The 14,350-nt window shown below is 44.6% G+C and overlaps 1 protein-coding gene across 2 annotated transcripts in view; it reads right to left on the minus strand.

Annotated features, from left to right (window-relative positions):
* Positions 1-14,350, minus strand: part of RNF216 (ring finger protein 216) — a 112,616-nt gene that overhangs the window by 70,507 nt on the left and 27,759 nt on the right. For both annotated transcript variants that reach the window (XM_068967735.1, XM_068967733.1), the window contains exons 8-12: positions 13,634-13,773; positions 10,153-10,203; positions 8,901-9,038; positions 7,560-7,708; positions 6,986-7,064 (exon numbers count right to left, since the gene is read on the minus strand). In XM_068967735.1, the coding sequence (XP_068823836.1) occupies positions 6,986-7,064; positions 7,560-7,708; positions 8,901-9,038; positions 10,153-10,203; positions 13,634-13,773 (557 nt within the window). The remainder of the gene's footprint in view (positions 1-6,985; positions 7,065-7,559; positions 7,709-8,900; positions 9,039-10,152; positions 10,204-13,633; positions 13,774-14,350) is intronic.

Raw genomic sequence — 14,350 nt, forward strand, 5'->3', positions numbered from 1 at the left:
TTCAGAAAAGTTACACACAGACTTAATTAGAAAATACTGCATTGCCAAAGAATGGAACCATCACCTGAGCCTTCAGCGAGTCGCAATCCTTGTGTGATAGTAATATCAAAGATCACTGATCACAGATCACCGTAACAAATATAATAATAAAAGTCTGAAATATGGCAAAAATTACTAAGATATGCCACAGAGACAAAGTGAGCAAATGCTGTTGGAAAAATAGCAACAGACGTGCTCAATGCAGGGCTGACAGAAGCCTTCCATTTGTAAAAAAAAAAAAAAAAAAACAACAAAACTGCAGTATCTGTGAAGTGTAATAAAATGAGGTATGACTGTGTAAGAATAAAAACTTTCTGTACAGTTGAGGGGAAGCAAAAATAAATGTTTTATTCATATTGGCATTTCAGTTTAATGCAAGCGTATTTTTACCTTTCCCTATTTTGGGTACATATCTATCTCCTTTTAAAATAACTACTGCAAACAACAGCAGAGATGGTATTTAAGTTTTATTAAGGAAGGCAGAGTAGGAAGAGTTAAGCAATATTTGCTTTTCGTTGCCTGTATTCTTCCTGGAAACACACAAACACACATCCCTAACTGGAAGATCTAGCTTCTCAAACACAGTGTTTAATGTGCTAAGATGTCAAGTAAAGAAGTGTATGGATTTGAGACGCCTATGATGAACAGACTCACTATGCTATGTACTATGGGAAGCTGACAAAAACTGAAAGCTGACAAAAACATTAAGACAAAGAGTTAAATCCTGAAAACCTCGCTGTTGTAACGCCAGCTCCGCCCAGCGCTCAGTGGGGGATGGCTCACAGGGATGGCCTTTGGGATCCACTCTGGGCTGTGCGCAGCGGCAGGGAGGCCCCACTTTGGGTTCTCAGCACCACCACTTTCCCTCGATGGACACTTCCCTGGATGACTCTGGGACCAATGGGAGCCTAGGGCCAGACAAAGCATCTTTCCCGTCACATCTGCACACCGCTGCAGCCTGAGCTCTTCAGTGGTTCAGCCGGAGCCCCCAGGCTCTGAAGGAAGTGACACCTCGGGAGAAGCAGCTGAGCGCTGAGGAGGAGCTCCCACCCACCTCCCTCCTGTGCACTTGCATCACGCAGCGCGGACTTCCACGCCAGCAGAGGAGCCCTCAGCTGGCGATTTAAAAATCCTTGTTATCCAGACATTTGGTTCTTCTCAACATTACTCCCTGAATAAAGGTCGTCCCTGAGAGTGGGAACAAGAGGATCAGGCTTCATTCACATCTAGATAAATGTAAAGGCCTGTGCTCAGCACAGGAGTCAGATGACTGGCTGGGCCTCCAATTATAGTGTGGCCAATAAGTGCCAACCGTCCACTGTCACAGCTGGAACTGCCCTGGCACTGACAGCTGGTCCAGGTTCATTTACATTCTCTCCACGCAGCCACTGAGCTACTGCAGGCGGCTGCAGATGCCTGTTTTTTAGCAACAAACTGGTTCATTGCAGATGTGAATTTTGGTGATATTTTACTGCTGTCCAGTCAGTTAACACTGAATGCTACCAAGGACAGGATGGGGCCTGGAAAGCACGAAAAGAGATGAGCAGAGAAGCTGGCAGGTGAGAAAGCTACATAAAAACAAGGATAAGCGACACTGGGAAAAGGTGAGGGGTTACACTATCACATTCTCATTCTTGGGCTCCACTAAAAGACACCAAGCAAGGAGGTCTTCACGGTTATTCTGATTAAAGTCTCACCACCCAGCCGTCTCCCTAACAGCACAGGTTTCATGAGTATTCCTAAACCTCTACCTTGTGGCCCCAGCTACCTTCCCGGAAAGCTCTACTTACACCTCTGAGTTTATGGAGCAAAGTCATGATTCTAGACAGGCAGAAAGAGGCCCGACAGAGAAATTTCTGACCCTAAAAAATATTCCAGAAGCATCACTTTCAAATCTCTTAATTTAATACCCCGCAGTCCCAACTCAAACACATCCAATCCACTCCTAAAAGCAGCATGTTAAAAACAAACTGATGAATTCTTTATCTGAGAATACGCAAGATGCTGAGGGCCTTGACAAAGGCATTCCATCACATCAATGAAACAAAGACTCTCTCCACATTTCATCAAAGATACAATGTCTTATTCTTCCGGGATTTCAGGGGAATGATTCCAGGCATTCAGGCCCTCCTCCAGATAATGCATTCATATAAACGCCTCATCTCAGAGTGACAAGCTCCTGGAATTTTAACTGGAGTTCAGATTACTGGCAGTGGCACTGCAATAGGGGAGCAGATGCCCTGAGTCTCAAAAGGGCCAAACTGGCTTGTGGCTCATTTCTTGAAGAGGAGCAATCCTCAAGGATGAACTGTTGGTTCAGCCATCTAGCTGAAGAGAAAGTACGTCATCAGGAGAACAGGTACAAGTGAAAAAGGTAACGGCATGTGCCCTAACAACAATGACATCTCTGATGTTAAATTCTGAATGAGCAGAGTGGTCTGCTTTGGTACTGAACCTAAAGGAATGCTGTCAGTTCTTACAAGGCTGTTTCGCTGACACCCACACTTTTGAAATGCCCAAGAGAAAACCTCTCCTCATGGAGCGTTAGTGCCACCTTGTGGCCACTCTCTCCATGGCTCCTGGAGGAGGAAACGGCACCCCACTGCAGTATTCTCGCCTGGGAAATCCACGGACAGAGGGGCCTGGCGGGCTGCACTCCATGGGGTCACGAAGAGCTGGACACAGCTGAGCACGCACACATGCACAGGAATATTTCACTTTGAAGTTCTCTCTTCTTTTCAAGGGACAGGTGGCAAGTTTCTGGTAGGTATTAACTGTTAACTGGCTGTCACTGCCTCAGGTCCCTTGAGAGAGCTTTCCCTTCACTCTCCACACTGGGCCAACATGAAATCTAGACCGTGAACGCTCCTGTGCCTAGGTGAGGATCAAGGCCTGAAGCACCCTGCAATGGGTAGACTGGGCGATGCAGTCTCTTCACTGCAAAGCACTACTGAGGGATATCCAAAGTTGAGAACCACTGGAGAGATTACTTTCAACTTAGACAGCAAGACTCTTAAGGTCATACTTTCCCTAAACTCACCCATAAATGGCCTCCAGTGACCTAACTCCTACAGGGCCTCACTCCAGCCCCCTCGAGTTCCCACATTCGCTTCTGTTCTCCCCCAGGACTCCCTTCCTTCAATGTTTCTTACTTCTGACTCCAAAACCCTCCTACAGCCTAGATCTCCCCTGTGCTCCTGACCGTAGTCACTTTCCAAATAAATACTAAGCACCTGATGTGTGCCAGGCCCTGGGAAAAAGACACTTACTGAATACTTCCACTCTCAAAACTCAACATGTCCAAAACAGAGTTGATTGCCTCTCCTGGAACCTTTTTCTAATCTATTTCCAATTATGAATAGTTCATCATCTACTCAGAGGTTCAAACCAGAACAATGAGTCCTCCAGGTTTTCCCCACCCCCACAGTCACACCGCCTCTTTCTAATCCTATCTCCCGACTGTCTCTCCTCTTCTCCGCTCCCACTGTTAGCTCTGGTTCTCATGATCTGTACCAGTCGGAATGTGATAGGTTTGCTGCTGGAACAAACAAAATCCAATAGCTCAAAACAAACTTATTTCTACATGTCTATCTTGGTAGAAGGAAAAGACAGTCAAAGATATGCTCTCTTTCCTTTCGAAATCGGGGTAAGAACAACATAACATGGATTCTACCTTATTAAAGGTAGATCGAAAGACTGAAGGCAGGAGGAGGGGACGACAGAGGATCAGATGGTTGGATGGTTATCACCAACTCGATGCACAGGAGTTTAAGCAAGCTCCAGGAGATGGTGAAGGACAGGGAAGCCTGGTGTGCTGCAGTCCATGGGGTTGCAAAGAGGTAGCCACAACTAACTGATTGGACAACTGCCTCACTAACACATTTTAAGCATACAGTTCAGTGCGTTAACTACACGGGTACCACTGTGTGGCGCATCTCTAGAACTTATTCTGCATTTTGTGTGACTCAAGTTCAGGGAATCCGTGCCCCCTGGGCTAGCAGGCAGATTCCTGATCACTGGACTGCCAGGGTTGTCCTCCAGTGGTCTTTTACAGGGAAAAACCTCCACCAATCAACCAGGCAATAGATTATGGAGGGCTCTCAACCTTCTCTGGATGCACCTTCTCTAGACTTACACGTGTACAGTTCCAGTTTGGAGAGGTCTTCTGTTTCTGGGAGTTTGCAATCTCTTGCTGCCTCTGGTGTCTGTCTGCAGTACTGCAGGTTCTCTGGAGCTGCTGTCAGATGCCCAGCTCTTTTTTCTTCTCAGAAGCCTTTATGTGAGCTTCCCAGGTGGCGCGGTGGGTGGGCAGGAGATGCAGGTTCAATCCCTAGGTCAGGAACATCCCCTGGAAGAGGGCATAGCAACCCTCTCCAGCATTCTTGCCTGGAGAATCCCATGGACAGAGGAGACTGGCGGGCTATGGTCCACTGGGTCACAGAGAGTCCACATGACTGAAGCGACTGAGCAAGCAGCCCTTGGGTATCTAGAGTATGGTGGGTCTCAACAGTGCTCCGAGTTGGGCAAGAGAGAAACCAGCCCCGTAAAGAGCTCTCCACTCCCCCAAAGCTGGAACACTGGAAATGTATGTCCCACTTTTCGTTTCCCCTCGAGGCAAAAGCCACAGAGATGTAATGGCCTCTGTCCGCGACACTACGCGTCCTTGGGAACAGCAGCAAGCCTGTCAGCTCTCTTTTGTTCCCAGAGGCCTCCAGGCATCTAGAGTATGCAGGGCCCTGTCAGGGCTGAATCAAGTGAGACAAAAACCAGTCCCCTGGGCAGTAACCCAAAAAACTGGAACACTGGATGCACGGTCCAACTCTTCCCTTCTCCAAGCAGAAGCTGGGAACTGGGGTTTTCTCCTGCTCTCTCTACACTAAGCCAAGGAAAGTGGCAAAGGTGCGTGAGCATTTGCTAGTCCAAACCACTGCCTTTGTCCTTGGTGATCTGAAACCTGGTGCTCCCTCCTGGCCGTGCTGAGCCTCAGGCAAGATACAAGCCAGCCCCTTGGGGAAGTTCTCTGAGAAGTCTGAGTGTCAGATGTATGTCCCAGTCTGCTAAGGGGCTGTGAGGAGTTGGGCGTTTCCTCCAGGTGTGCTGCATGTGCTGGACATGCATGTGAAGGACTCTGGGGGAGTGGTGAGTTCCCATTTATTTCCCTACCAGCTGACTGCACTGTCTGGAGTACAGGAGCAGTGTAACTGGTTTCGAGATTTCTCACAAGGGTCTGGTCCATGTATTGTTAAATCAGTGTTTCTTGGAGGGAGGAGTTTGGGGCTACCTATTCCATCACCTTGCTGACATCATTTCTAGCGTATGTTTTCCCACGCTTCCTGCAAGTGACCTCTCATCCACACTCACACTGCGTTGGCCCACAGAAACTACATAGCCCTCTCCAAGTTCGGCAGAGCGTGTATGTTCCTCCCACAGAGAGGAAGCAGAATACTTGGTTTTTCTGCCTAGGGTCTTAAGAGCCTGAAGGAGGCTTTTGCTGACATCCCAAGTTGGATGATCTCAGATACTCACAGGGCACTGTTTCAGACCCCCACGTACCCTGACACCTTCCTGTAACTGTCTTTGGCCTTCCAAATCATACACAAGCACTTTCACTGGTAGAGTCTAATTTGGCATCAGACCAGGAAATGTAATTTCTAGCTCAAGCTTAGCAATTCATGGAGACTTCCCAAGGTGGGCAGGCGACAGCGATGTGCAGCTCTCACCTAGATCACTCAACAGCCAGACCAACCTCTGCTGTTTCAGCTCCAGCCCCACCTCAGGATGGTGCTGAAGGCCTGCATACACGGCCCTGGCCCCTCCCAGCTCATGAGCCTGAGCCTTTCCCGTCACACTCCCAGCACCAGTCGCGTCCAGGAGGGCACTGCTCCCTGGACCCGGAACATTCCTCACCTTCACTTTCATGTCACTCCCACCCTGTTCTTCCTGTGGCTACTGGCTTCTTGCTCTCTGTTTCCTAGTTCAGGCCCCACCTTCCCAGGCATTCTAGTGGTGGATGCACTGGAACCATGCAGGACAGTCAGCTACTCTGCTTTCTTAGTTCCAAGATGCCAGAGATGACAGCTTGGGATGGGAACAAATTACTAAATGGATACATCAACTGTAAGAAAATATCCAGATTTTACACAGAAATATTAATATTGAAAACAAAATGAGTAGTTAAGTCTGTCAGTCTAGCTTCTCCTTCCCTTTCCAATATCCACTTTCATTCTTCACTTTCCAAAAGGGTGGGGGGTGGGGGAGATTTTAACATTCAACTCTGCTCATTCTATTTTAGGAAAATGGCTGAAAATATACTTGTCTAGCTAGATGCCAATACGATATTCCTTAAAAACTTTTAAGTGGCTTATATAAACGGTTGACAAATTTCAAGACAGTCTCAGCTCACGAAGTAGGAGTCAAAGAAGAAAGACTTTCAGCAGCAAGGTGACTGGGCAGCTTTGGTCTCACCCTACACGACCAGTCCGTATGGGAACAGCTGAGGAAGTCGGCTACCAGATGTGACAGAGATGCCACCGTGGCGCCCAGTTCTGTTAATCAAAGAAATACCCTATGGACTTTGAAGGTGGCAGGATATGTGTGAATGCACATGTGCAAAGAAGTATTTGAGCACAACAGGATGGGGAGACGGCGAGCAAGAAAAGTACTGGCACCGTGGAAAAACACAGACTCCTTCACATTCTGCACTACAGTATCTGCCCTTCAGGAAGATGGCATAAACCAGGGATCTAGGGCTATGTGATTAAACACCATTTCTGAAACAAAGTCAACCACCTCACAAGGTACCAAATTCATCTGCTTTCATGCAAAGGAGAGCACTCCAATCCTTCTCAGGGGTCTGCATGCAGAGGACCAGCAAGGACTGTGCCACTAAGGCAGTTCGTAATACCAAATTCAACTGTGAGTCTAGAAAAGGCATCTGCCTCCCTACCTTTCGACAGCGAGGATTTGGACAACTGAACCTCTTCACGTCACTGTCCAAGAGAGCAGGAAAGCTGCAGGAGGGGCACCTAGAATCAGAACAGCAGAAGGAAGGTTATTCAGAACACTGAAGTCTGACTGTTCATTCTAGGACGGAGTTTTCAGCTGGAGAGCCACACCTCCCTTTACTTCTTACTCTTCATTAAAACACAGACTGAGGCGCTCTGTGCTGGCTCTCCCCAGGAAATGCAGGTGCCATTCTGAGTCCTGCCTCAGTGCAAACCACTCAGTAAACATACCTTTCTGAGAACTCTACATACGTCACCTCTTTTAACTCAATGCACAAGGACTACAGCTAGAAGCCAGATGATTAAGAGATGCCATGGAATGGAGGTAAAAATCTCAACTGCAGATTTTTCCATTAATAAAATTATTCTCTTATTTCAAAGCAAAAAATGCCAGAAAACCTGCAGCTAGGGCTCTGCCATAGAATTTCACTGTCAAAATGAAAGGGCCCGGGCAGTCTAAGTCTTCCTAACGGGGAACGAGTTGACAGATGACATTCTCTGACTCTGAGAACTCACCTGACAAGCTCATCAGCGTAGGCTGCTGCAACTTCCTCCTCTGCTTTTCGCTCATAGTATTTATACAGGATGGTCTGGGGAAGCACCTTCTCCAGTTCACTGGCTGGGAATGAGCACGTGCAGCTGCCCTCCATGCAGCTGAGCTCTGACTAGAATGACACCGCCAGGAGAAAAAGGGGAAAAAAATTTAACCCAAGTTTTCAGAAGCACACACACACAAATTTCAGTGGTTAAATGCATCTTTCAATGGAAAGAAAATAAACAGTGGTTCAGAACAGACTCTGAGATGGTAAAGGTCCCCTCTTCTTTGAGAAAGCACTCTCAAAATAAGAAAACCATGAAATAAAAACACAAAGTCCATCTTTGATTCCACCTGAGGACCTCTACCAGCCTAAACCGGAATATATGAAGATGGGAAGCAGATGAGGATGGGTAAATGGCTTAGCAGATTAAAAGAGGAAAGTTATAGCTCAGGTCTGAAAAGAAGGTACTCAAGAGAAGCAAGCTGACTCTCTCTCTAGTTCCTGGACAAGGTGGAGGTGAGCGGGAGGAGGGGCGAGGACTGACACAATGCTACTGCGCACTCCAGAGAGGACAGCACAGTGTATACACGACTCTTCTGTGCACTGGGAAATTAAACAATCGTGTGACTCATTTTATTGTGATACATATTATACTGCAGTGGCCTGGAACTGAACTTGCAATATCTTTAAGTATGCCTATATTCTGCTAATCACATCCACTCTCTCAGTAACTGCTACTCAGCCCCTGACTAAACTACAACTGATTTTAGAATAACTGATGTCAAATCGTTTGATTACTGGTGTGGCACTTATGAAAAGCAACTGTGGTTTTCGAGTGTTTGTTAAGACAAAAACTCTGAATTCTATATTGTGTTATGTTGGTGTAAAGAGACATTGACTTTGCACAGAGAAATATAATCTTGCATAAAATATTATTCATTTTAATACAACTGTATAAAATCTTTTAAAATTTTTGTTAAAAACATACTAATTTGCAGCCTCATATATTCAATACAGGCTGCAGGATTCTCTTTTGGTGTTTATCCTTCATTTTATTTGTGAAGAGGAGTGAAGAAGCTGGTGCTCCTATGAGCCAGGTGTGAGAGCATGAAGAATTAAACCATTCCCTGAAAAGAAATCTAGTGCGCTTAGGACCAACATAATCACACAAATTAGAGGCTGTTGAGGAATCACACACATCAGCATGTCTTATCAGAGTTCCACCTCACCCCAGAAAAGGTATTTCCATGAGGCATTTCCACTTGTCTATAAATGCAGTCTCCACAGACGCTGTATGGACACACTGCACCGTTCTTACCTTTCCAGATCCAAAGACTGCCTCTTGGGCGTATCTGATGAGACACTCTTTGCAGAATAAGTGAGCATCAGCACACTGCGTCAGCTCCTCGAATGGGAACTCCCCATAGCAGCAGCGGCACTCAATCAGCTGGCCATCCTGGAGGCAGGCAGAAACACGTCAAAGTCCCTACACTCAAGTAGAGGAGGCAGCCATGTTTCATATTCCCCCACCCCAAACACATTCCGAGGTGAAAAGCAATCCCTAGAAGCCATAAAACAATGATGAGCTGTTTTCTGCTGTAGAAATCTAGCTTAAGACGCCAGTACAAATATGACTACATATTAACAGCTAAAGACAGTATAATTTTCATGTTTTTTGGAGCATTCTTTGGCATCATCCTTTGTATAAAGTTACCATATTCATGAATTTCACTGTACTGGCAGGACTATAACATCTATAATCAGACCCTAACAGTCAGGAACAAGTGGCATGTGGGGTATTATCTTAAAATATTTCAAAAGTTGCATTTTGCATCTTGTTATAAGACAAGAGTGCGATGGGGTTGTGTCTCAGTCCAAGCTTTGTCTTAAGGGACTACTGAAGCCATATAAAGCAGCGTTTCTAGTACTGTGAGTAACCAGGAAACTTACCCTTCTCGTTAAGGGCAGTGACTGATCCAGTCATTAGTTCATTTCTACCATGTGAGGAAAGGCCACTACGTGAGGATGGCTGGTGTCACACAAAGCCCATCCGGTCCTGAGGCTCAGCACATCTCTCCTTTCTAACTCGGAAGTGACATGCGAATTCTCAGTGCTGCACTAGTGAAGCAACTCAGTCGTGTCCGACTCTTTGTGACCCCACGGACTGTAGCCCAACAGGCTCCTCAGTCCATGGAATTTTCCAGGCAAGAGTACTGGAGTGGGTTGCCATTTCCTTCTCCAGGGGATCTTCCCAACCCAGGGACTGAACCCAGGTCTCCCGCACTGCAGCCAGACGCTTTACTGTCTGAGCCCCCAGGAGTCTATCTAATGGATTCCAGGCAATGTTTAAGACAAACAACTCTAACAACATTATCTTCCCTCCAAGTCTAATCCAATTTGGACTGAATGGTTTAATACCTGATTTTAACTTAGTTGAATCACAAACTCGGCAGGTCAACAGCAGAGGTTAAGGGAACCAATTTGTCATCAAAATGCACAGGAAATGTGAGATGAGAAAAACAGCTAATGAAAATACCAAGAATATGTTAATTAGATGAAATTTCAGTTACCTTTTGATACTGTTCTTCATTCATCTGCAGGGCAAGCAAAAAGTCTTCATGCTGAGGAACAAAAAATCAGACACACAGATGCAAATTTAGTCAAGATGTCATAAACCATTTAGCATTTACTTTCAGAAACGTAAAATAATGATCAATAGTCATCTCTTCAGTTATATAGCTTACTAGTTTAAAAAGTTAACAGATAATAAATTTAAAATGCATCAGAGTGCTGTATATAAAAAAGGAAACTTTATAAGTACTAGCATATATGGAGAAAACATTCTTAAATCTGACTCAAAATACAGAAGGAATAAAAGACTGACATAAAACACTTAAGAATGTAGAACAGCATGTAAGTAAACAAAAAAACTGAATGGGTAAAAACCAAGTTTGACAACATACTTTGCTGGTAAGGCTAGCGAGAAACAGGCACTCTTCTACATTTCTGGTGAGAATGCAAAAGAGTACAACCACCACGGAGGGGGACTTGGCATGATGTTAACAGTGACGTAACTATTTATACTCTAACTCATCAATTGCACTTATAGGAAATCTATTCCAAAGTTACCCTGGGGCAGAAATACGAAATTATACAGGCATACAGTTATTTATCATGGTACTATCTGTAACAGCAGAAATCTGGAAAGAAGCCTGAAAGACCAGCAAAAGGGCAACAACTGAGTCAACTCTCGTACTGCAGACAATGGCACACTAGGCAGTTTTTAAAGGAAGGAGAAAAATCTCCATGGATTGCTGTGGAGTCATCATCAGGATGCACTGTTAATCGAAAAGGGTAAGGGCAGAACAGTGTGTACCTTTTAGGTAAGAAAGAAATGTCCCAAATATATATATATACACACATACATGCTTTTACATAAAAGAAGGAAAGATAAACAAAAAACTATAAAATGGTTATGATAAGAGATCTGACCTCGCAGATATCCTAAAGAGTCTTGGGGAACTCAGGGGTCCATGGGCCAAATCTGAGTTTCTGGTCTAGAAAATACATACAGGCACACTTCATTTTATTGCACTTTGCAGACAGTGCTCTTCAAAAAAGAAAAGAAAAAAAAAACACCCCACAAAAACTGAAGTTTTGTGACTTGCATCAAAGCAAGCCCACTGGTGCTGTTTCTCCAACAGCCATCTGTTTGCTTCAGGTGTCAGTGTCACTTTTGAACAATCCTCACAGTATTTAGACTTTTTCATTACTGTTACTGTCTTTGTTATGGGGGTCAGTGACCTTTGACGCTACCACTGTAACTGTTCCGGGGTGCCACGCACTGCGCCATAAGGCAGCGAGCTTGCCCAATGTACGTCATGCGTGTTCTGACCGGTCCACTGATGGGCTTTCCCCACTCCTCTCCCTAGTCCCCCAGGCCAATCAACAACCCTACAATGCTCTCCAAGCACTCAGATGGAAGCAAGAGTGGCCCATCTCTCAGCCACAATATTCTCATAAACCAAAGTCCAGATGAAAGACATGAGGAAGTTGTAGAAGAAAAGTCTGATGTCAGCAGAGGCTGGCTCATGAAGCTTAAGGAAAGACGCCATTTCCACAACATAAAAGTGCAAGACGAAGCAGCGGGTGCACGATGCTGCAGAAGTTGCAGCAAGTTACCCAGAAGATGTAGCTGAGATCATACATGAAGGTGGCCACACTAAACAACAGATTTTCAAATGTAGATGAAACAGCTTTCTATTGGAAGAGGATGCCATCAAGGACCTTCACTGACAGAGAGAAGTCAATGCCTGGCTTCAAAGGACAGGCTGACTCTCGTTAGGAGTTAATGCACCTGATGACTTGAGCCTGAAGCCAGTGCTCCCTTTACCGTTTCAAAAATCCTAGGGCCCTTAAGAATTAGGCTATCTCTATTCCGCTCGTGTTCTATAAATGGAGCAACAAAGCCTGGATGACAGCCCATCTGTTTACAAGATGGCTTACTGAATAATTTAAGTTCGCTGAGAACCACTGCTGAGAAAGAGAGTCCTTTCAAAATATTACTGCTCATTGAAAGGCTCCTGGTCACCTAAGAGATCTAATGGAGAGGAAGGAGATTAATGTTTTCATGCCTGCTAACACAACATCCATTCTGCATCTCGTGGATCAAGGAGTTAGTTTTTAACTTTTGAGACTTATTAAGAAATGCATTTTGTAAGGTTTATAAGCCATAGTGATTCCTATGATGAATGTGGGGCAAAGTCAACTGAAAACTTCTGGAAGGGATTCACCATTCCCTATGCAATTAAAAAAACATTTGTAATCTATGGGAAGATATGAATACACCAACATTAACAAGAGTTTGGAAGAAGCTGATCCCAACTCTCATGGCTGACTTTAAAGAAGGAATTAATTGCATATGTGGTATAAACAGTTAAGAGACCTAGAATTAGAATCGAATAGCTGCAATCTCATTAATAAAACCTTAAAGTGTAAGGAGCTGCTTTTTACAGATGAACCAAAAAAAAAGAAGCAGTTTCTTGAGATGGAAATTACTGGTGAAGATACTATGAAGATTGCTGAAATGACAACAAAGGATTTAGAAAATCGCATAAACTTAGTTGATAAGGCAGCAGCAGGATTTGAGCAACTGACTCCAATTTTGAAAGCTGTGGGTAAAATGCGATCAAACAGCATAGCATGTTACAGAGAAATCATTCATGAAACGAAGAATATCGATCAATTTGGCAAACTTCATTTTTGCCACATCTTAAGAAATTTGGACAGCTACCTCAACCTTCAGCAAGCAGCACTCTCATCAGGAGAAGCCACCAAAACTGAGGCAAGACCATCCCCTCCCCACCAGTGAAAAGATTATGACTTGCTGAAAACACAGATGATAGTTAGCATTTGTTAGCAATAATGCATTTCTTAGTTAAGGCTTGGACATTGTTTTTTAGACGTAACGCTACTGCACACTTACTAGACTACACTGTAGTGTAAACATAACTTTTCTATACACTGGGAAGCCAAAAAATTTTTATGATGAGCTTCACTACAATATTCACTTTATTGTACTGGTCTGCAACTGAACCCACAATCTCTCTGAGGTCTGTCTGTATTAAATAATCAAATTTGTATCTTCCAGCTGACTTGCACATTTGATAGTACATTTCTGGCCTGGAGAATTCAAGGGACTACGTAGTCCATGGGGTTGCAGAGTCAGACACGACTGACTGACTTTGACTTTCACTTCGGGAAGAACTAAAGAGCTACACGGAATTTGTTTTTTCCTCTCCCAGTAGAGGGCGAAGAAGGTCAAACAGATGTGTTTATAAGTGCCAATTAAAATAACGTAAATCTGATTTGTGAGACTGTGAATTTTGGTCAGTATTACTACAAAATCTAGCTTTGTTTTCCTTTTAAAAACTTCATAGCTTATTCAAATTAATCACTTAAAAGAAAAGACAAATCTTCAAAGACAGCTTTACGCTGAGCCCTACCAGCAAATCAGAATCCTAGAAACACATTCCAAACACATCTTCCTACCTCTGCCATCTCTTTGATTTTCTGCTCGTAGAACTCCTGCTCCTGCTGCACAGCTGGAAGGAGGGCACGCCGGTCATAGGACCTACAATGTCGCCGCTTATTTTCCAGAAAGAACATCCGCTTCTCTATTTTTTTGTCACCTAGAAGATACGCGACAATGCAGAATCATGCAGACAACTGTTCTGCTAGGAATCCAGGCAGCCATCCCAGTCTTGTGTGGCCTGGTCCCCCACCTACTCCTACCAGGATGTTAAGTTACGTGGCTTTCCCATAACGTTCTTTTTGGGAAAACTGGGCTCCTAACCATCCCCAACATTCCATGCACTTTCTGACATTCTTCCTCTCCATACCCATCCCTCATTATGATCCAACTGGAAGAGCTCCCCTATCCTGTCCATACAGCACTGTGTGTATACACTGCAATTCATGATGTGCTTACTACTGAGGACGGGGGTTGGCGGTTTGGGGTTATCATCCAGAGCTGCTGTACCTATGTCTGCAGTTCAGCAGAGCACGCAAGGAGGAGCAGAACCGCTGGGTCAGCTTTAGAAAACAGCGCTAGTGTTCTGCAGTGCCTGTTCCAATTTACACTCGCCCTCTGCCAGCATCGTCGTCAGTTTTTAATATGAGCTATCCTGGTAGGTGCAAATGTGTTTTATGTATGTTTTAAAATTTTATTATTTTGAAAATGCAGTACCCAGATTTATAATAAATAAC

Source organism: Capricornis sumatraensis, chromosome 3 (genome assembly GCF_032405125.1).
Source record: "Capricornis sumatraensis isolate serow.1 chromosome 3, serow.2, whole genome shotgun sequence".
NCBI classification, from domain to species: Eukaryota; Metazoa; Chordata; class Mammalia; order Artiodactyla; family Bovidae; genus Capricornis; species Capricornis sumatraensis.